The sequence below is a fragment of the Lynx rufus genome, unplaced genomic scaffold (genome assembly GCF_022079265.1).
Source record: "Lynx rufus isolate CCGP_SWC_20201006 ecotype Redwood Valley unplaced genomic scaffold, mLynRuf1.p SCAF_7, whole genome shotgun sequence".
Lineage (NCBI taxonomy): Eukaryota > Metazoa > Chordata > Mammalia > Carnivora > Felidae > Lynx > Lynx rufus.
In genome coordinates, this window is record NW_025814889.1 from 42,007,458 (window position 1) to 42,029,249 (window position 21,792).

The 21,792-nt window shown below is 36.8% G+C and overlaps 1 protein-coding gene across 1 annotated transcript in view; it reads left to right on the forward strand.

Moving 5' to 3' along the window:
• LOC124502477 (antigen WC1.1-like) overlaps nucleotides 1-21,792 on the forward strand; it is a 58,543-nt gene that overhangs the window by 17,069 nt on the left and 19,682 nt on the right. The window contains 1 exon segment of the mRNA XM_047067156.1: nucleotides 16,819-17,139. Within this exon segment, the coding sequence (XP_046923112.1) occupies nucleotides 16,819-17,139 (321 nt within the window).

Sequence of the window (21,792 nt, forward strand, 5' to 3'; positions counted from 1 at the left end):
AGAAATCTCCATGTTGTTTTCCATATTGACTGCACTAATTTATGTTTCTTTCAACAGTGCACAAGGGTTACATTTCTCCATTTCCACACCAACACTTGTTATTTTGTCTTTTTTTTTTTAAGTCATCTCTATGTCCAACATGGGGTTGTAACTCATGACCCTGAGATCAAGAGGCACTTGCTCTACTGACTGAGCCAACCAGGTGCTTGTTGTCTTTTTAAAGATAGCCATTCTTAAAAATTTCTTTTTTTAATGTTTATTATTTTTGAGAGAGAGACAGAGCATGAGCGGGGGAGGAGCAGAGAGAGAGGGAGACACAGAATCTGAAGCAGGCTCCAGGCTCTGAGCTGTCAGCACAGAGCCCAGTGCAGGGCTTGAACTCATGAATCATGAGATCATGACCTGAGCTGAGATCAAGAGCTGGCGCTTAACCAACTGAGCCACCCAGGTGCAGTTGGTGTTATATTCCAAAAGTTTTTGCTAAAGTCAATGTAAATGAGCTTCCCCCCTGTGTTTCTCCTAGGTACTTTACAGTTTGGGGTCTTACATCTAAACCTTTCATCTGTTTTATGTTAATTTTTGTTCGTGATGTAAGATAGTGGTCCAGTTTCATTCTTCTGCGCATAGTTATTCACTTTTCCTAAGATAATTTATTGAAGACACTATTCTTTGATCATATATGCATGGGTTTATTTCTGGAATCTCTATTCTGTTCCATTTGTCTATGTGTCTATTTTCATGTAAGTACCATATGTTTTGATTAGTATAGCTTTGTGGTAGTTTGAAATCAGGAACATACTACCTCCAGCTTTGTTCTTCTTTTTTTAAATGTTTATTTTTGAGAGAGAAAGACAGAGCACAAGCAGGGTAGAGGCAGAGAGAGAGGGTGACACAGATCTGAAGGAGGTTCCAGGCTCTGAGCTGTCAGTACAGATCCTGATGTGGGGCTGAAACTCACGAACTGCAAGATCATGACCTGAGCCAAAATCAGACACTTAACTGACTGAGCCACCCAGGTGCCCCCCAACTTTGTTCTTATGCAAGATCACTTTGGCTGTTTGGGATCTTTTGTGGTTCCATACAAATTTTAGGAATTTTTTTCTTTTTCTGAAAAATATCATTGGAATTTTGATAAGGATTGCATTGATTGTTTGGATGGCTGTGGGAAGTATGAACATTTTAATAATATTAATACTTCCAATTCATAAACAGAATATTTTTCATCAGAGTCTCATAGTTTTCAGTGCACAGATCTTTCACCTCCACTGGTTTAATTCAATCCTAAGAATTTGATTTGTTTTTGATGTATTGTGTATTCGATACTGTTTTGAATGGAATTGTATTTGATGCTATTGTGAGTGGAATTGCTTTCTTTATCAGACATTTCACTGATAGTGTATTTACAGGCAGCTGATTTCTGTGTATTGATTTTTAATCCTACAACTTTTGTATTCATTGATTAGTTCTAACAGGTTTCTGGTGAAGTCTTTATGGTTTCTATATAGAAGATCATATCATGTGCAAACTAAGACAATTTTATTTCTTTCTTGGATGCCTTTTATTTCTTTTTCTTGCCCTATTGATCTGTCTAGGATTTCCAGTGTTATTTTGAACAGGAATGGGAGAATGGGCACACTTGTCTTGTTTCTGATCTTAGAGGAAAAGCTTCTTCCTTAGTCTTTTGAGAATTTCTATTTTTTTATGATTTCTTCTTGGTAGGTCGTATGTCCCTAGGCATCTATTTTGTATTTTGTATTTCTATTATGTATTTTGTAGGTCATTGACTTTATTGGTGTGTGATTATTCACAGTAGACTCTTTTGATCCTTGGGTTTTCTGTGGTATCAGTTGTAATGTCTCCTCTTTCATTTATAATTTTATTTATTTATGTCCTCTATCTGTTTTCTTAGTCTAGTTAAAGTTTTGTCAATTTTGGTTACCTTTTCAAAATTATCAGCTCTCAGTTTTGTTAAACTTTTCTGTTGTTTATCTGGTCTGCATTTCATTTATTTCTACTCTTATCTTTGTTATTTCATTTCTTCTGTTGATAACTTTGGCTTTGTTTAGTCTTTTTTTTTTTCTAGTTACTTGAGGTATAAGGTTAGGTTTTCAATTTGAGATTTTTGTTTTTTGTAATGTAAGCATTTATTGCTATAAACTTCTCTCCTAGGACTGCTTTAATATCCCATAGGTTTTAATATGTTGTGTTTCCATTTTTATTTGTCTCAAGATATTTTTCTGAATTCCCTTTTGAGTTTTCCTTTGATTCATTATTTAAAAGTGTATTGTTTAATGTCCACATTATTGTAAAATTTCCAGTTTTCTCCCTTTTATTAATTTTTAGTTTCATACCATTGTGATTGGAAGAGATGCTTGTTATGATTTTAGTCTTCTTAAATTTGTTGAGCTGTTTTGTGGCCTATTATATGATTTATTCTGAAGAATTTTCCATGTGTGCTTGGAAAGAATATGTTCTGCTTCTGTTGGATGTAATTATCTGTTTATGTCTCTCAGGTTCATTTGCCTTAAAGTATGGTTCAAGTTCAAGGTTTCCTTATTCGTTTTCTGCATTCTTGGTCCACCTATTATTGAAATGGTGTATTGAAAAACTCTACTTATTATTTTATTGTTGTCTGTTTCTCCCTTTGTATCTGTTAGTATTTACTTAATATATTTAGTTGCTTCAATATTGGGGTATATGTTTAAATTTTTATATCCTCTTGATGAACTGACCACTTTATCATTATACAATGGCCTTATTTGTTTCTTTTATAGCTTTTGACTAAAGTATATATTGTCTAAGTATGGCTCCCCCTGGTTTTTTTTTGGTTCCCATTCCCATGGACTATATTTTTCCAACCTTTCACTTTCAGTCTATGTGTGTACTTAAAGCTGAGGTGAATCTCTTGAAAACAGAATATATCTGGTCTTTTTGTTTTTATCCATTCATCTGCTCTATGGCTTTTGATTGGGGAATGCAATCCATTTACATTTAGATAAATTATTGATCTGTATTATTTACTAATAATGTCATCTTATTGTTTTCTGGCTGTTTTATTGTTTTCTTTAAAAAATTTTTATTAATGTTTATTTAGTTTTGAGAGAGAGAGACACACACAGTATGAGTAGGGGAGGGGCAGAGAGAGAGGGAGACACAGAATCCGAAGAAGCAGGATCCAGGCTCTGAGCTGTCAGTACAGAGCCCAATGTGGGGCTTGAACTCACAGACAGTGAGATCATGACCTGAGCCGAAGTTGTATGCTCAACCAACTGAGCCACCCAGGCGCCCCTGTTTTATTGTTTTCTTGTTCCTTTCTTCCTCTTGCTGCCTTCCTTTGTAAATTGATTTTCCATAGTGGTGTGCTTTGACTCTCTTTATCTTTTGTGAATCTACTGTAGGTTTTCTCTTTGTGGTTACAATGAAGCTTACATAAAACACCTTATAAATAAAACAGTCTATTTTATACTAACAGTTTAACTTCTATCTCATACAAAAACTATTGTTTCACATTTCCCCCTTTATGTTTCTGATGCCACAACTTACATCATTTCATGTTGAGTATCCATTAATAAATTATTTTAGCTATGGTTATTTTTAATACTTGTATCATTTAACCTTTATACTAGAGTTAAGTAATTAATAATCACCATTTATAGTGTTAGAGTATTCTAAATCTGACTATATGCTTTACTAGTGTGTTCTATATTTTCATATGTTCTCATGTTACTAATTACAGTCTTTTCATTTCAGCTTGAAGAACTCATTTCAGAATTTTCTGTAATGCAGGTCTAGTGGTAATGAATTTTCTTAGCTTTTATTTGTTAGCAAAGTCTTTATCTTTCCATCGTTTCTGAATGGCAACATGCTGGGTAAGGTTTTCTTAATTGGAAGTATTTTATTTTTAGCACTTTGAATCTCTCCTGGCTTGCAAGGTCTCTGCTGAGGAATCCAGTGATTGTCTTATGTGGGTTTCCTTGTATTGAAAAAAAATTTTTTTCTCTTGCTGCTTTTAAAATTCTCTCCTTATGTTTGATTTTAGGCAGTTTTATAATAGTTTGTCTTGGATGAGCTAATTTTGGATTGAAATTTTGCAATGATCTAATAGATTTATGAACTTGGATATCTATATTTTTTTGCCACTTTGGGAAATTCTCAGGCATTATTTCTTTAAATAAGCTTTCTGCCCTGTTCTGTCTCCATTCTCCTTCTGTGGCTCTGTTGATTAGTTCATAGTTGTTTTTTTTTAATTTTTTCAATTTATTTAAATCCAAGTTAATTAACATATTGTGTAATAATGATTTCAGGAATAGAATTTAGTGATTCATCACTTATGCATAACATCCAGTGCTCATCCCAACAAGTGCCCTCCTTAATGCCCATTGTCCATTTAGCCCTTCCCCCCACCAAACACCCCACCAGCAACCCTCAGTTTGTTTTCTGTATTAAGAGTCTCTTATGGTTTGTCTCCCTCTCTGCTTTTATCTTATTTTGCTTCCCCTCCCTATGTTCATCTGTTTTGTTTCTTAAATTCCACATATGAGTGAAATCATATGATATTTGTCTTTCTCTGACTGACTTATTTCGCTCAGCATTATTTCCATACACATTCTCTATTTCCATACACATTGTTGCAAATGGTAAGATTTCATTCTTTTTGATTGTTGACTAATATTCCATTATGTGTGTGGGATATTACTCAATGTATGTATATATATATGCACACACATATACACATAATGGAATATTACTCAATGTATGTATACACACACACACACACCACATCTTCTTTATCCATTCATCAGTTGAAGGACATTTGGGCTCTTTCCAATCTTTGGCTGTTGTCGCAGGTGCTGTTATAAACATTGGGGTGCATGTGCCCTTTGAATCAGCATTTTTGTACCCATGGATAAATACCTAGTGGTGCAGTTCCTGGGTCATAGGGTAGTTCTATGTTTAATTTTTTGAGGAACCTCCGTACTGTTTTCCAGAGTGGCTGCACCAGTTTGCATTCCCATCAGCAGTGTAAAAGGATTCCTCTTCCTCTGCATCCTCCCCAACATCTGTTGTTGCCTGAGTTGTTCATTTTAGTCATTCTGACCAGTGTAAGGTGGTATCTCATCGTGGTTTTGATTTGTATTTCCATGATGATGAGTGATGTTGAGCATCTTTTCATGTATCTGTTAGCCATCTGGATGTCTTTTTTTGGAAAAGAGTCTATTCATGTCTTTTGCCCATTTTTTCACTGGGTTATTTGTTTTTTGGGTGTTGAGTTTGATAAGTTCTTTATAGATTTTGGATACTAACCCTTTATCTGATATGTCATTTGCAAATATCTTCCATTCCATCAGTTGCCTTTTAGTTTTGCTGATTGTTTCCTTTGCTGTGCAGAAGCTTTTTATTTTGATGAGGTCTCAATAATTCGTGTTTGCTTTTGTTTCCCTTGTCTCTGGAGACCTGTCAAGTAAGAAGTTGCTGCAGCCGAGGTCAAAGAGGTTGTTTTCTGTTTTCTCCTCTAGCATTTTGATGGCTTCCTGTCTTACATTTAGGTCTTTCATCCATTTTGAGTTTATTTTTAAATTTTTCTTTTAATATTTATTTTTTAGAGAGAGAAAGATTGTGAATGCAGGAGAGGCAGTGAGAGAGAGAGAGACACAGAATCTGAGGCAGGTTCTAGGTTCTGAGCTGTCAGCACAGACCCCGACATGGGGCTTGAACCCATGAACTGTGAGATCATAACCTAAGCCAAAGTCAGACACTTAACCTACTGAGCCACCCAGGAGCCCTATTTTGAGTTTATTTTTTGTGTGTGGTGTAAGGAAGTGGTCCAGGTTCATTCTTCTGCATGTCACCATCCAGTTTTTCCAGCACCATTTGCTGAAAAGACTTTTTTCCATTAGATATTCTTTCCTGCTTTGTCAAAGTTTAGTTGGTCATATGTTTGTGGGCCCATTTCTGGGTTCTCTATTCCGTTCCATTGATCTGAGTGTCTGTTTTTGTGTTAGTACCATACTGTCTTGATGATTACAGCTTTGTAATACAGCTTGAAGCCCAGAATTGTGATGTCTCCAGCTTTGGTTTTATTTTTCTGGATTGCTTTACCTATTCGGGGTCTTTTCTGGTTCCATACAAATTTCAGGATTGTTTGTTCTAGCTCTGTGAAGAATGCTGGTGTTATTTTGAATAGGGATTGCATTGAATATGTATATTGCTTTGGGTATTATTGACATTTAACAATATTTGTTCTTCCAATCCGTGAGCATGGAATGTTTTCCCATTTTTTTGTGTCTTCTCAATTTCTTTCATAAGCTTTCTATAGTTTTCAGTGTATGGATTTTTCACCTCTTTGGTTATGTTTATTCCTAGGTATTTTATAGTTTTTGATGCAATTGTAAATGGGATTGATTCCTTGATTTCTGTTTCTGCTGCTTCATTATTGGTGTATAGAAATGCAACCTATTTCTGTACATTGATGTTGTATCCTGCAACTTTACTGCATTCATGGATCAGTTCTATCAGTTTTGTGGTGGAATCTTTTGGGTTTTCCACATAGAGTAACATGTCATTTGCAAAGAGTGAAAGTTTGACTTCTTCCTTATTGATTTGGACGAATTTCATTTCATTTTGTTGTCTGATTGCTGAGGCTAGGACTTCCAACACTATGTTGAATAACAGTGGTGAGTGTGGACATCCTTGTCATGTTCCTGATCTTAGGGGGAAAGTTCTCAGTTTTTCTCGATTGAGGATGATATTAGCAGTGGGTCTTTCGTGTATGGCCTTTATGATCTTGAGGTATGTTCCTTCTGTCCCCACTTTCTTGAGTGTTTTTATCAAGAAAGGATGCTATATTTTGCCAATTGCTTTTTCTGCCTCTATTGACAGGATCATGTGGTTCTTATCCTCTCTTTTATTAATGTGATGCATCACATTGATTGATTCTGTGGATATTGAACCAGCCCTGCATCCCAGGAATAAATCCCACTTGGTTGTGGTGAATAATTCTTTTAATGTATTGTTGGATCCAGTTGGCTAGTATCTTGTTGAGGATTTTTGCATCCATGTTCATCAGCACAATTGGTCTGTAGTTCTCCTTTTTAGTGGGGTTTTTGGTTTTGGAATCAAGGTAATACTGGCCTCGTAGAATGAGTTTGGGAGTTTTCCTTCCATTTCTATTTTTTGGAACAGCTTCAAAAGAATATGTGTTAACTCTTCATTAAATTTTTTGTAGAATTACCCTGGAAAGCCATCTGGCTCTGGACTCTTGGGAGGTTTTAGATTACTGATTCAATTTCTTTATTGGTTATGGGTCCATTCAAATTTTCTATTTCTTTGTGTTTTAATTTCAATGGTTTATATGTTTCTAGGAAATTGTCCATTTTTTCCAGATTGCCCAATTTGTTGGCATATTATTGCTCATAATATTATCTTACTATTGTTTGTATTTCTGTGGTATTGGTTGTGATCTCTCCTCTTTTATTCGTGATTTTATTTATTTGGGCCATTTACTTTTTCTTTTTGATCACACTGGCTAGGGGTTTATCAATTTTGTCAATTCTTTCAAAGAACCAGCTTTTTGGTTTCATTGATCTGTTCTACTGTTTGTTTTTTGTTGTTGTTGTTGTTGTTGTTGTTGTTGTTTTGATAGCATTGGTTTCTGCTCTAATCTTTATTATTTCCTGTCTTCTGCTGGTGTTGGGTTTTATTTGCTATTCATTTTCTAGCTCTTTTAGGTGTTAGGTTAGGTTGTGTAATTGAGACCTTTCTTCCTTTGTTAGGAAGGCCTGGATTGCTATATACTGTTGTCTTATGACCACCTTTGTGGCATCCCAAAGGTTTTGGATGGTTTTGTTTTCATTTTCATTGGCTTCTATGTACTTTTAAATTTCCTCTTTAATTCCTTGGTTAACCCATTTACTCTTTAGTAGAATTTTCTTTAATCTCCAAGTATTTCTGTTCTTTCTAATTTTTTTCTTGTGGTTGATTTTGAGTTTCATAGCATTGTGGTCTGAAAATATGCAAGGTATGATCTTGATTTTTTTGTACTAGTTGAGGGCTGATTTGTGACCCAGTTTGTGATCTATTCTGAAGAATGTTTCATGTACACTCGAGAAAAATGTGTATTCTGCTTCTTTAGGATGAAATGTTCTGAATATATGCTCTGTTAAGTTCATCCAAGCCAGTGTATCATTCAAAGCCATTGTTTCCCTGTTGATTTTCTATTTACATGATCTGTCCATTGCTATAAGTGGGGTGTTGAAGTCCTCTACTATTACAGTATTATTATCAATGGGTTTCTTTATGTTTGTGGTTAATTGATTTATATATTTGGGTGCATGTTGGGGGCATAAATATTTACATTTGTTAGATCTTCTCAGTTGATAGGCCTCTTAATTATGATATAATGCCCTTCTTTATCTCTTGTTACAGTCTTTATTTTAATATAAGTATGGCTAGTCCAGGTTTCTTTTGATGATCATTACCATGACAGATGGTTCTGTTTCCTTACTTTCAATCTGCAGGTGTCTTTAGGTCTAAAATGAGTCTCTTGTAAGCAGTATATAGATGGGTCTTGTTTTCTTATCCATTCTTATACCCAATGTCTTTTTCAACGTTTTTTATTTATTTTTGGGACAGAGAGAGACAGAGCATGAACGGGGGAGGGGCAGAGAGAGAGGGAGACACAGAATCGGAAACAGGCTCCAGGCTCCGAGCCATCAGCCCAGAGCCTGACGCGGGGCTCGAACTCACGGACCGCGAGATCGTGACCTGGCTGAAGTCGGACGCTTAACCGACTGCGCCACCCAGGCGCCCCATACCCAATGTCTTTTGATTGCAGCATTTAGTCCATTTACATTTAGGGTGAGTAGTGAAGGTATGAATTTGTGCCATTGTATTGGTGTTTCTGGTGATGTTCTCTGGTCCTTTCTAGTCTTTGTTGCTTTTGCTCTTTTTTGGTTTATCTTTTCTCCACTCAAAGAGTCCCCCTTAAAATTTCTTGCAGGTCTGGTTTAGTGGTCATGAACTCCTTTAGTTTTTGTTTGTCTGGGAAACTCTTTATCTCTCCTTCTATTTTGAATGACAGCCTTGTTGGGTAAAGAATTCTTGGCTGTATAGTTTACCAATTCAGAACAGTGAATACATCCTTCCCCTCCTTTCTGGCCTGCCACGTTTCTGTGGATAAGTCTGCCATGAATCTGGTATGTCTTCCCTTATAGGTTAAGGACTTTTTTTCCCTTGCTGCTTTCATAATTCTTTCCTTGTCTTTCCTTTGTGAATTTGACTATGATATGCCTTGGTGATGGTCGTTTTTTATTTTTTTTTTAATATAATGGGAGTTCTCTGTGCTTCTTGGATTTTGTTGTCTGTGTCCTTCCCCAGATTAGGAAAGTTTTCTGCTATAATTTGCTTACATAAACCTTCTGCCCCTTTTTCACCTTCTGGGACTCTTATTATTTGGATGTTATTCCTTTTAATAAGTAACTGAAATTCTCTAAGTCTTGTATTGTGATATTTTGCCTTTGTTTTCCTCTTTTTTTTTTTTGCTTCATTTTTCTCCACAGTTTTATCTTCTGTATTGCTCATTTGCTGCTCTGCTTCATCCATCCTTGCCATCGTGGCATCCATTCGAGATTGCATCTTGATTATAGCATTTTTAACTTCAGCCTGACTAGATTTTATTTATTTTATCTCTGAAGGAAGGGATTATCTGGTGTCTTCTATGCTTTTTTCAACCCTAGCTAGTATTCTTGTTATTATGGTTTTAAATTCTAGTTCCAACATGTTACTTATATCTGTGTTGATTAAATCCCAGCTGTCATTTTTTCCTGTTCTTTCCTTTGGGGTGAATTCCTTCATTTTGTCATTTTGGAGGAAGAAAAAAATTAATAAAAAAATGAAAAATAAAACAAAGAATCAAATAAAGGAAGCTATATCCTGAGTATGTTTTCGCCTGCTTGTTGAAAGACACTTGATAGGATAGAGAAAAAAGGGAAATGAAAGAAAAAAAAGGTAAGAGAAAATTTAAAAATAAAAAGAAATTATATAATAGAATAGAATAAAATAAAATAAAATAAAAAATTTTAAAAATATAAAAATAAAGTAAAAAAAATTTTTTTCTATATCCAAGAAAGAGAAAGAAAAGAAAGAAAGAAAAAAAAACAATTTAGGTAAAAAAGAGAAGCAAAGAAAATGACTAAATAAATGAGCCAGGAAACAGAATGAAACCTGAACGAAGTTATATCCAGTTTCCCCTAGAATTGAAACTGTGAAGCGCTCTTTAGTCCATACACTAAGTAGGTGGAGTGACTTGTGCTGGTCTTCTGGGGGATGTGCTTGCAGGGCCTAGTTTGGTGGGGTTTGGTGTAACAGCTCCATTCTCCATTAGATAGCACTGATTAGCTTACTGTGGTGGATCAGTGTGCGCGCATGCATGTGTGTGCATGGGAGTGGTGGAAATGGCTTCACCCAGCTCCCTAGTCTCTGGCGCTGGAACTTCGTGCTCTCAGTGACCCATGATCAAGCACCTCTCCTTTGTTTCAGGCCTCTTATACTCCCTGCCTCTACCCTGTCCATGTCCAAGTTGTCCCCTTGCCAGACGGCACCTCCCTCCAGAGTTTTTTCTCAGCTGGGGTTGTGTTTCAAAACCCCACAATTAAGAGACCCCTGCAGCTTGGATCTGCACCAACTCTCTGGGGGAGGGTCTCGCCGAGCAATGGCTGGGTGCTGGCTTGCCCCAGAAAATGTTCATGTTATTGTGCAGTGGCAGAGTTTCAGAGATTATGACAAATCACAACACACATCCGGCGCCAGGTTTTGCCGCACCGTGGCATGTTTGTATGGGGACAAAATACCAGCAATCATGGCTGCTCTCCAGGATCCAATGTGACTATTGCTTGTGGGGAGGCCACATGGTCTCTTCCAAATGCACTCCAAGGGAACCAATTCTCCCTGTGTGGCACGTGGACCCCTCAGACTGCGTTGCCTGCTTCTGGGGATTCACTCTACTTCCTTACCAGAGCACCACCAGGCACTGAGCTCCAAAACTTCAGACTCTGTGATCCACTGTTTATAGAATCCAGGTGGTATTGAAACCCTCTCCTTTCTCCCTGTCAATGGTTTTGGGTAACAGATTTCTTGTTCAGTCCCTTGTGAGTACTTTCACTCTTTCTCTCTCTCTCTAGCTACTTTCAGGGAGAGTGCTTTTCTTGCATGATCCCAATGTGCAGCACTCTCCCCCTTTCTCTTTCTCTCTCTGACCTCTCTCTGCAAAAACAGCTCCCTACTCTCTGCGTCTTTTCTCTTCTCCAGTTCACCTCTTTGCACCATGTACCTGCTTAGTTCTGTGGCTCAAGTTATGCAGATTGTTGCATTAATCCTCAGATCAATTTCCTAGGTGTTCAAAATGGGCTGATCTACCTGTGTTTCAGGGATGATACAGGCTCAGGGTCTCCATGCTGCTCCACCATGTTAACTCTTCTCTAGTTTTTTTTGATGGTGTCCTGTAAGTCTGATAGGCTTTTCTTCACTCCTTTTTATTACTTTTTCTTTTGCTCATCTTGATTAGATAATTTCAATTGATCTGTCTTTTAGCTCACTGAATCTTTCTTCTGTTTTGTTAAGACTGCTATTCAAGCTCTTTATTGATTTCTTCATTTCAGTCATTGTATTCTTCAGCTCCGAAGTTTCTGGTTGGTTCTTTTTAATGTTTTCTATCTCTTTGTTGAAATTCTCATTTTGTTTGTGTATTATTTTCCTGATACTGTTATATTGTGTATATGTGTTTTCTTGTAGTTCTCTGAGTATCTTTAGAACATTTATTTTGAATTTTTTTTGTTGGATAATTCCTGTGTCTCCATTTCTTTGGGACCATGTACTGGATGGATGTTTACTGTATTCCTTTGGTAAAATCATTTCCCCCTGTTTTTTTCTTAATCCCTGTAGCCTTGCACATATGTATGTGTAACCTTTTCCAGATATTACAGACTGACTTTGGTAGGAGAAGACCTTTACCTGTGAGTGGGGGCATACTATAGCATGCTATAACCTAGGTCTAGTGATGCAGGGGTATGTGGCAGCAGTAGGTCTGGGGAGCATGATATCTCCAGCTCAGGCTCCTGAGGGCCATAGTTTTGACAACTGCATGGATCTTAGCAAGCACTGCAGAGGGTCTGCAGTGGCTGCAAGGGCTGCTGGAGCCTCAGCAGTGCTTCTAGGGCTAATGACTAAGGATCAGGCTAGGTGGAGGTAGGGCTGGAGGGGAACCCTTTCTAGCTAGGAAGTTCCCTCTATGTGCTAAGCAATGCTGGCTTGAGGGATGGGATGATACTGCCAAAATATGCAGTCTTAATGTTTCTAAAATTTCTTAAGTGGACTTCTGAGCTTTGTGAGAGTGCTATTGTTCATGGAAAGCTATTCATTTTGTGGGATGGTGGGAATAGAGTCTCCTACTTTGCCATTTTGGTGATGTCACTTCTGAGACCATTTTTTTAAATAGAGTGTTCCTGAGTATAGCAATTTAGATTGGCAATTTGTTTTTCTTTTGGATCATCTAAAGCTTCATTCTACTATGTACTTGTATCTCTCTGTTTTTGAGGACTTAAATGTTAGTATAGATGTTGCTCAGTTGGAGGTTATGTGTACCAATTCTCTTAAACATTTTTTCTTTGTCAGGTTTCTACTATTTCTCATCATCTTAACAGGAATAATTAGGTTATGTTGTAGTAACATATAATCCAAATTTCATAAGAATTAAATAAACAAAATTTATTTATTCTTACACTACACATTCTGTCCAGTTTGGCTGGGCCTCTGCTTATAATTGTTCAACTTCTCAAGTTGTTGAATGCCTCACTCTCTTATGCCACCACTTAAAAAAATTTTTTTTAACGTTTATTTATTTTTGAGAGAGAGAGAGAGAGAGAGTGAGACAGAGTGTGAATGGGGGAGGGGCAGAGAGAGAGGGAGACACAGAATCCAAAGCAGGCTCCAGGCTCTGAGCTGTCAGCACAGAGCCTGACATGGGGCTTGAACTCATGAACTGCTAGATCATGACCTGAGCTAAAGTTGGACGGTTAACTGACAGAACCACCCAGGTGCCCCAAGCTTTTATATATTTCTTTCTGGAAGTGCCACACATCATTCTTTTCACACTTCATTCAAAAGGCAGATCACAAGGTCATGATTAACTTCAAATAGGCAAGGAAGTATTGATATTTACATGTGTCCAGAGAAAACCAGAAATATTGCTGAACACTAGTCATGTCTACCACATCTATGATATGTCTACAGATAAACTCGTTTTTATGTCTTACTTGAGTTTTGTTGGGTTTATTCACTTTAAGCATTAATGTGTTTCATAAGTTCTGGAAAATTTATAGCAATATGTTTCAAATTTTGTTTCTGCTCATTTCTCTCTCTTTCTGTGTGTGTGTCTTTCTCTGTCTTCCTGTCTTCCCTCCCAATTTCACTTTAGTGTAAACCTTCTTGCTCCATTTATATTTCTGATCCTCTCTTCTGTATTTTTTGTTCTTTTGTTTCTCTGTGCAGTATTCCAGATAATTTCTTCTGACTTATTATTCACATCAATAATTCTCTGTACCTGAATTTAATCTGATGAAAAAATTTTAATTTCAACAAACATATTTTTCACCTATAGAAGTTCTTTTGGGTTTAAAATTTTTTTCTACACTTTTTTTTTAGTTCCTTGAAGATTGTTTAAGAGTGTATTTTTATTTCTTTAAATATAGTATGTATGGTTTTTATATAGCCTATATCTGATATATCTAATATTAGAAGTATTTATCCATTTCAGTAGTTTCTCTTGGTTATTGCTTAAAAATTGTTTTTAAATATTTATTTTTGAGAAAGAGTGTGGGTGGGGGAGGGGCAGAGAGAGGGCACAGAATCCCAAGCAGGCTCCAGGCTCTGAGTTGTCAGCACAGAGCCTGACATGGGGCCTGAACCCACAAACCGCAAGATCATGACCTGAGCTGAAGTTGAATACTCAACCGACTGAGCTAACCAGGCACCCCTCTCTTGGTTATTGTTAATGGACTTCTGTTTCTTTGTGTGTCTGTTTATTCTTGACAATGTACTGGCCATTTTATTTATGATATTTATAGAAGTGATTTGAGGCCTAGCATGAAGGGAATTTCTTCTGCGAGGATTTTATTTTTCCCATGATTTTATAGCATTATTAGTGGTGGGCCACCTTAATACAAGTAGAAAACTGCTATTATCTAGACAATCTAGAGATTCAAATACTAAATATACTTTTATACAAGGGCATGTCTATTTCAGTTGGTATCCCAGCTTATTGTGGAGACTGTTAGATGTCTCATCTGGGTATAGATTTGGATTTGATTTATGCCTCCTCACCATCAAAGGCCATGAGAAAGCCACATTTTCTTGTATAGGGTAATTCTATCCAGGCAAAAACATTGCATACTCCTGTGTTGCAATGAATTCCCATTTTCCCTTCAGATTTGGCCTGATTTTTCCTTCCTATCTTATCAGGTCTTTAATCTTTTAAGATCACTTTTAGTATGCTTTATTCCACTTTTTTTTTAAATTTTCAGCAGAAGAGATAGCCTCAAATAACCAAGCTTACTATTACTGAAAAAGTCTTCTGGAATTTTTTACAGTCATGAAATCATCCTCTTGCTTGTGTCACCAACTAGATATAAGCTACCTGAAGGCAAAAACATTATCTTATTATTTTCTACATTTACAGCATTTAGCACAGGACCTGCTTCTCAATCAATGTTATCATCATCATCATCATCATCATCATTATTTTTATGATGTTACTATTAATAACAGTTTCTTGTATACTTTTAGAATCCTATTTCAATGTATTACCTCATGTCAGACTTTTTAAAAAACTGAGTAAGCTTCATAGGATGTCTCCCTTCTTCTACTCTTTTACCTTCTTCCCATTTACTTCCATTTCCTTCCTAGAATGGACCTCCACAGGTGCTGTGGATTGAATTGTGCCCCTCCAAAATTCAGATGTTGCAACCCTAGTTCCCAATGTGACTGTCTTTGGAGATATGGTCTGTAGGAGGTAATTAAGGTTAAATTAAGTCATAAGAGTGGGGCCCTAATCCACTCTCATAACAAGAGAAGAGAGAGAGAGAATTATCTAGCTCCATCTTTCCCTGTGTACACATACTGAGAAAAAGTCATGTGAAGACACAGTGAGATGCAGTGGCTTACAAACCAAGAGAAGAGGTCTCAGAATGAAAACTACCTTGCTAACACCTTGATCTTGGACTTTCCAAACTATAGAACTGTGACAAAATAAATTTCTGTTTAAGGCACCTAGTCTATGGTGTTTTGTTATGGCAGACTGCCTGAGAAGACTACTAGCACACTAGGAGTCTTTCCAAGTTCAGAATCTTCCCAGATGTTTCCCTTTTTGATACACCACTTCTAACTTCCAGAGTGGAAGCATATGGAGCCAGGTATAGACCTGAGCAGTGCAAATGGGTACCCCAGGGACAAAGCCTTGATTATATTATGAGAAAAATTCTCATTTTGCTAACCCCAATTCAAAGCTAATGGAGATGATTCTAGGGCTTCAGAAAACCCACTTCTCTGTTCCTGACAGGAGAACAGGAACTTAGTCTACTAGATGACAAGCTGATATGACAAGAAAGAGGTGGTTTGGGTCCCAGTTCCAAGTAGGACCAAGATCACAGATTTGGTCACTTAGGAAGAAGTCTTATTTGGATGAAATGATTAAGCCACTCATATAAATCTCCATCTTGTCCACCCTGCTATTTTCTGACCCTGGAGGGAAGCCCTAAATTAGTAATATATTGCTGTACAACAAATTACTGCCAAACTTGGAAGCTTAAAACAACAACTATCTAGGATCTCATAGTTTCTATGGGCCAGGAATCTGGGCATGGCTTTTCTGGTTCCTCTGATCTCTGATCTCTGATCTGGTTCCTCATGATCTCTCACAAGGTTGCAATTACCTTAAGGTTCAAATGAGACTGAATGCCACCCAAACTTATTTACTTGGTTATTGGCAGCATTCAGCCACTTGTGGAGTGTCTAACTTAGAGCCTCAGTCCCTTGCTTACTCTTGACTAGACACCTCCCTCAGTTTCTTGTCATGTGGATCTCTCCACATGCAGCTCAAAATGTGGCAGTTGGCTTCATCAGAGCAAACAAATGAGAGAGCAAGATGGGTCAATGAGAGAAACCAGCGTCCTCTTGGAACATCTCATCACTTTTACCAAATTCCATTGTTAGATGAATGTTACTGGGTTCAGGCCGCATTCAAGTGTGAGGGGGATTACATAAGAGTGTGAATATCAGGAAGCAGGAATAATCAGGACAGTTTAGAGGCTGCTTACCATGGTCCTCTCTTCTAAAGCTAGATGAGAGTCTTCTGCATGAGACAGAGAAGGAAAGGGAAGATTCTTCCACTGACCTCGGGGACTGTCAACTGTAACTGAGATGGAGGAATTTGGGCCCCTACCAGCCTTATGCAAATCTACTGGGAGGGCAGTAGCACCTAGAGTCATCTGAAGGTCTGTCCTCATTGGTATGCATGGAGCTGAGTCTTACTGGCTTGTGAGAAATAATTGTGTATCTCTTCCAACTCCATGTTCAGTGACGCCACATTGGTAGCTTCAAATTGATCACAGTGTTTATAATACAGAAATCGACTAATGTTATACATGAAAGGTCCCCCTCACCCCTCCACCCTACCCAGAGAGCTCATTTTTTCATACTTACCAGAATACCACAGCATGGTCTCCTAAAATCTCCTGTGTCCTGTGTTCTGTGTATGTGTCTCTCTTGCAGCTGTGGAGCTGAGTCTGAAGAATGGGAGACACCACTGTGAGGGGAGAGTGGAAGTGAAATACCAAGGAAAATGGGGCACAGTGGATGATTACTGGTGGAGCTTGAAGGATGCAAATGTGGCGTGCAGACAGCTGAAATGTGGACATGCTCTTGATGCTCCCAGAGCGGCTCGTTTTGGATCAGGGGTTGGGCCTATTTGGTTTACATATATTGTTTGTAAAGGTACAGAATCAACTCTCAATGAGTGTAATTCTTTTCATATTCAAAACTACAGAAAGAAAATCGATTTCCACAGTAATGGTGTTGGAGTAGTCTGCTCAGGTAAGGCCTGTGTGGTCTCGTGAGGGGTCTCCAGTAGGAGTAGCCTTGGTTTCATTCCCAGAATAACTAACAATGCAGGATCACATATTTGGGTGAAGACTCCAGTCACGCAGTGACTTCTATAGTATTAGGTGTCCAAGGAAGCATAAAGACTTGCTTGGCCTTGGGCGGTGAAGGCTCCAGACCTGTGGATCACAGGGCCATTCAGAGCTCTATGACCTGTCATAAAAAGTAGGAATGTGGAGTCAAGTGTTTCATACAGGTACAACCCAGCAATTGATGAAATAAGTTTCATCATGGTAGCTCTTTTGTTTTCTTTCATGAGATGGTCAGTCAGGTACAGACAAAAGAGGGGACATGGGAGAGGTGCAGGGAAACAAAGTTCATTACACTTAAAGGTCCTAGAGAGGTGGAGTCACTTAATGTTGCAACAGAGCCACGGGAGAAGTGCCAGGGGAACAGTCTCATCCAAGCAGATGGGGAGCCAAGGAACAGAATAAAGACCTGTGGACAAATGACCCTATTGGGGCTCCGGGTGGAGTACATGAGCAAAAGGCATAAGGGGATTTCATTGGTGCATTTGAATCTTACTAGGTCACACTCAGGGGAGGGATGGAAAGGGGAGTGGTGGCAGGTGTCAGTCTTATCTCACTGGTACACCTGGTCACCTGGGTGGTGGGCTCACAGCCTGTTTGTGAAGACATTGAGGCAGCAGGAAAATACAAATTAAAAAATTTATAACATAGTAGCTGGAGCAAAGGAAATACTAAGGGCAGTGAGGCCAAGAGAACCTGAGGTGACACATAATAAGTGCTCAGTAACGTCTAAGTGTATTTGACGTGTGCCAAGGTGGAGGCAGTAAAGACAGCAATGAAACTAGCATGTGAATGGGTGGTGTCATTATTTGTCAGAGATGTTCTCAGTTATCACAGTGGTTGATGAGATATCTGTCACTAATGCCATCAGAACAGCTTGACTTGAAGAAGATATTATCAGATATCACAGTGAATTCCCTAAGGTAGATTGTTGGGTCTTAAAAAAGGGTCATCCCCTCTGATGGAGTGATGGGACAGGTAGAGACATGAATACGTTCGACTAGACGTATAGCAGCCCAATAGCCCATAGCCAGTTGGCAGTTTTGTGATCTGCGTGAGGAAGATCACTGGAAAAGTGATCTTTTCAAATTGTAACTTTGGCAGATCTTTGATGATACTAATTCAGGTCCCTAAAAAACACAGTTATTTTCTTTTTTGAGAACTACTTTATTGAAGTATGATTGACATGCAAAAAACTGTATATACTTAATGCATACAATTTGATGAGTTTGGAGGTGAGTATACATCTGTGAAAGCATTATCACAGTCTGTGCCATAAGAGCTATCTATCATCTCAAAAGTTTCCTCCCACCCTCTTTATTATTATTAAAAAAATAATTATTTTCAAGGAGGCATTTGAGTTTACTACCTTCAGTTAGGGTTTTTGAAGAAAGCTTGTTTTCTGGCATTTCAGGTAACATTCCTTATTGTCATGAGGTCCTAATCATGGTATCAACTGCAGATCAACTTTTGTAAACACTACAGGAGGACCTGACTTATTTTGTTTGATAAATCAGTATCTGAGGAAAAATGGAGTCGGTGATGTCAGAACTTCTATTATTACCTTAAGAAAATTGATGCTTTTGATATTAATTCCAGTTAAGATACGCTTAAAGACAAAAAGAGTTTGAGAGTGATATGGCATCTAAACATTGATTTTGTTTTTTACTCCCTGACCACCATTACCATCGCTTTAATTTTAACTTTTCATATTTTTATGAACTGTTTCGATTTTCTTCTAATCTCTTTGTCAGAAGTTTATTCCCTCTGGTCTGTTTCTATATTTTCCAGAACATGTTTTAGTGTGTAAAGGGAAGTCAAAGTGGTAATGATGCAGTCTAGATAAGAACAGGCAACCATGCCCTTTATAAATTTTCAAATTTAAATTGATTTCTTGAATTTCCTTTCTCTCAATTTTAGGAAAGGGGTATGAAAAAGACATTTCAGCCTCTAGTAGATTGTTAGAAATAAAATATTGTGTTTAAGAGAAATTCAGAGGTAGAAAGAATGATCTCTGAAGAATATAGAGGAGTTTGTTTGAAATAAAGAGGGAATTTCAGAGGGTTCGGGGAGAAAGATTGGGGAGGGGCTTCACAGATTGGGAAGGGCCACAGCACTGAGGTACAGAATGGTAAGGGGATGAAGATACAATTAATTGAAGGAGGGGAGGTTGGGGACTGAAAATCCATGCTAATTCATATATTCACTACAGCTTCTGTTTTTAACCTTCTTGTTCTCATTTCTTCCTTCCCTCTCTTCCTCTATGTTGATGTAGGAGTAGTTTTTGAGTTCTGTAGAAGTGCTGGTATTTGAAACTTGCAATTTTCTTTGTGGGAAGTTTTTATAATATGCATTCTATTTCTTTAACAAATATAGGACTAGTTATATTTTCCATTTCTTTTGGTATCCGTTTTGGATAAATTGTGTTTTTCAAGTAATTAGTCTTCAAGGATTCATCCTATTATAAGTAAAATTTTCAAATTAGGACAAAGTTTGTTCATATCTCATTATCGTTTGCTTATTGTAAGATCCATAATGATAACCCCCTTTCCATCCCTGATATTGTTAATCTGTGTATTTTTTTTTTTCTTGATCAGGTCTACTAGAAGATTATCAGTTTTATTTTTAAGGGATTCACCAATGAACTTTGTTGATTTTATTTATTGTGTATTTGTTTTCTATTTCATTAAGTTTTGGTTCTTAGTTTACATTTTTTGTTATGATTTGCTGTTATTTTTATAGATTCTTGAGCTGGAATTTTAGATAATTTATTTTTAGTTTTTCTTTTCTATTCTAATGTATGCCATCAAGGAAGTGTCAAGGCTCTAGATTTCCTTCTGAGCACTGCTTTAGCTATATCCCACTAATTTTGATATTGCATGATTTCTTTTGTATTTTATCATCATGAAATGTTTCTTATTTCTGAATATATTTCTTATCTTGTAGTCTTACTTTTTTGATATTAACATAGATACAATAGCTTTCTTTGATTAGTGCTTGCATGGTTTATCTTTTCTGATACCTTTCATATGTTTCTATGTTTATATTTAATGTACATATGTTTTGTGGATAGCATATGGTGTGTCTTACTTTTTTCCCCCTAGTTTTATTGAGATATAATTGAAGTTGTGCCTTACTTTATTCAGCATGATTATCTTGCTTTTATTTGGAGTATTTAAATTATTTCAACTTAATATAATTATTGATATGCTGGAGTTTAAGTCTACTAGCTTGCTATTTGTCTTATGTATTCTTTGTTCCTGTGTCTTTGTGTATTTTTTAGTATTCTCTTTTATTTACCCTATTGGTTTATTAGATATATTGCTTTTCTTAGAGTTTACCATAATGCTGATATTATTACTTTAATTATGTTTTACCTTCAAAGGATATTATCTCACTTAATAGATAATGTAAGACCTGAACACAGTATACTTCCATTTCCCTGTTCTTGTCATTTGTGCAATTGTTGTCATACATTTTACTTATAAATATATTATAAATCTTATAACACATTGCTGTGATTTTTGCCTTAGCCATTTTATTATTTTAAAAATGAGACAAAATTTTTTTATATTTACCCACAGATTTATCATTTACAGTAGTGTTTATGGCTTTGGGTAGATTCACATTTTCATCTGTTATTATTTTCCTTTAGCTTGAAGAACTTTCTGTAACATTTTTGTGTAGTGCAATTCTGGTGGCCTCAAATCCTATCATTTTTTATTTATCTGAAAACGTTTTTATTTTCATTCAATTTTGAACTGCATTTTCACAGGCAATTGAATTCTAGGTTGATGGTGTCCTCCCAGTACTTTAAAAATGTTTCTACATTGTTATATGGCTTGCACTGCTTCTAACAAGAAGTTTTGTTTTTATGCCCCCCTGTATAATGTACCAATTTCCTTTGGATGCTTTTAAGACTTTTTTAAAAGACTTTTTTGTAATGATTGGATTTCAAAAATTACATTATCAAGTGCCCTGAGGTAGTTTTCTTTATGTTTATCTTGTTTGGAATTTGTTTAGCTTCCTGGATCAGTGAGTTTGTAGTTTTCATTAAATTTGGAAAAATTACATCCATTATTTCTTCAAATATTTTTTTCTACTCATTCCTTATTCTGAATCTCCAAATACGTATTTTAAAATATGGGTTAATATTAACCCATATGTGATTGCATTTCCATTACTATCTTTCTTTCTTTCTTTCTTTCTTTCTTTCTTTCTTTCTTTCTTTCTTTCTTTCTTATAGGATTCGTACCCAGTGTAGGGCTTGAACTCACAATCCTGAGATCAAGAGTTGGCCACTTAACTGATTGAACCACCCAGACGCCCCACCACTTTTCCATCTTTTCTCTCTCTGTGCTTCAAAGAGAAAGCTTCTATTGCCCTGCATTTAACTTTACAGTTCTTTTATTCTGCAGCATCTAATCTCTTATTAAGTTATCTATATAATTTTTCATTCCAGATATTGGATTTTTCAGTTTTAGAAGTTCCATTTGGTTATTTTTTTCTAGTTTGTAAAAATCTGTTTTATGTTTCATTGAGTATATTTATATAAGTC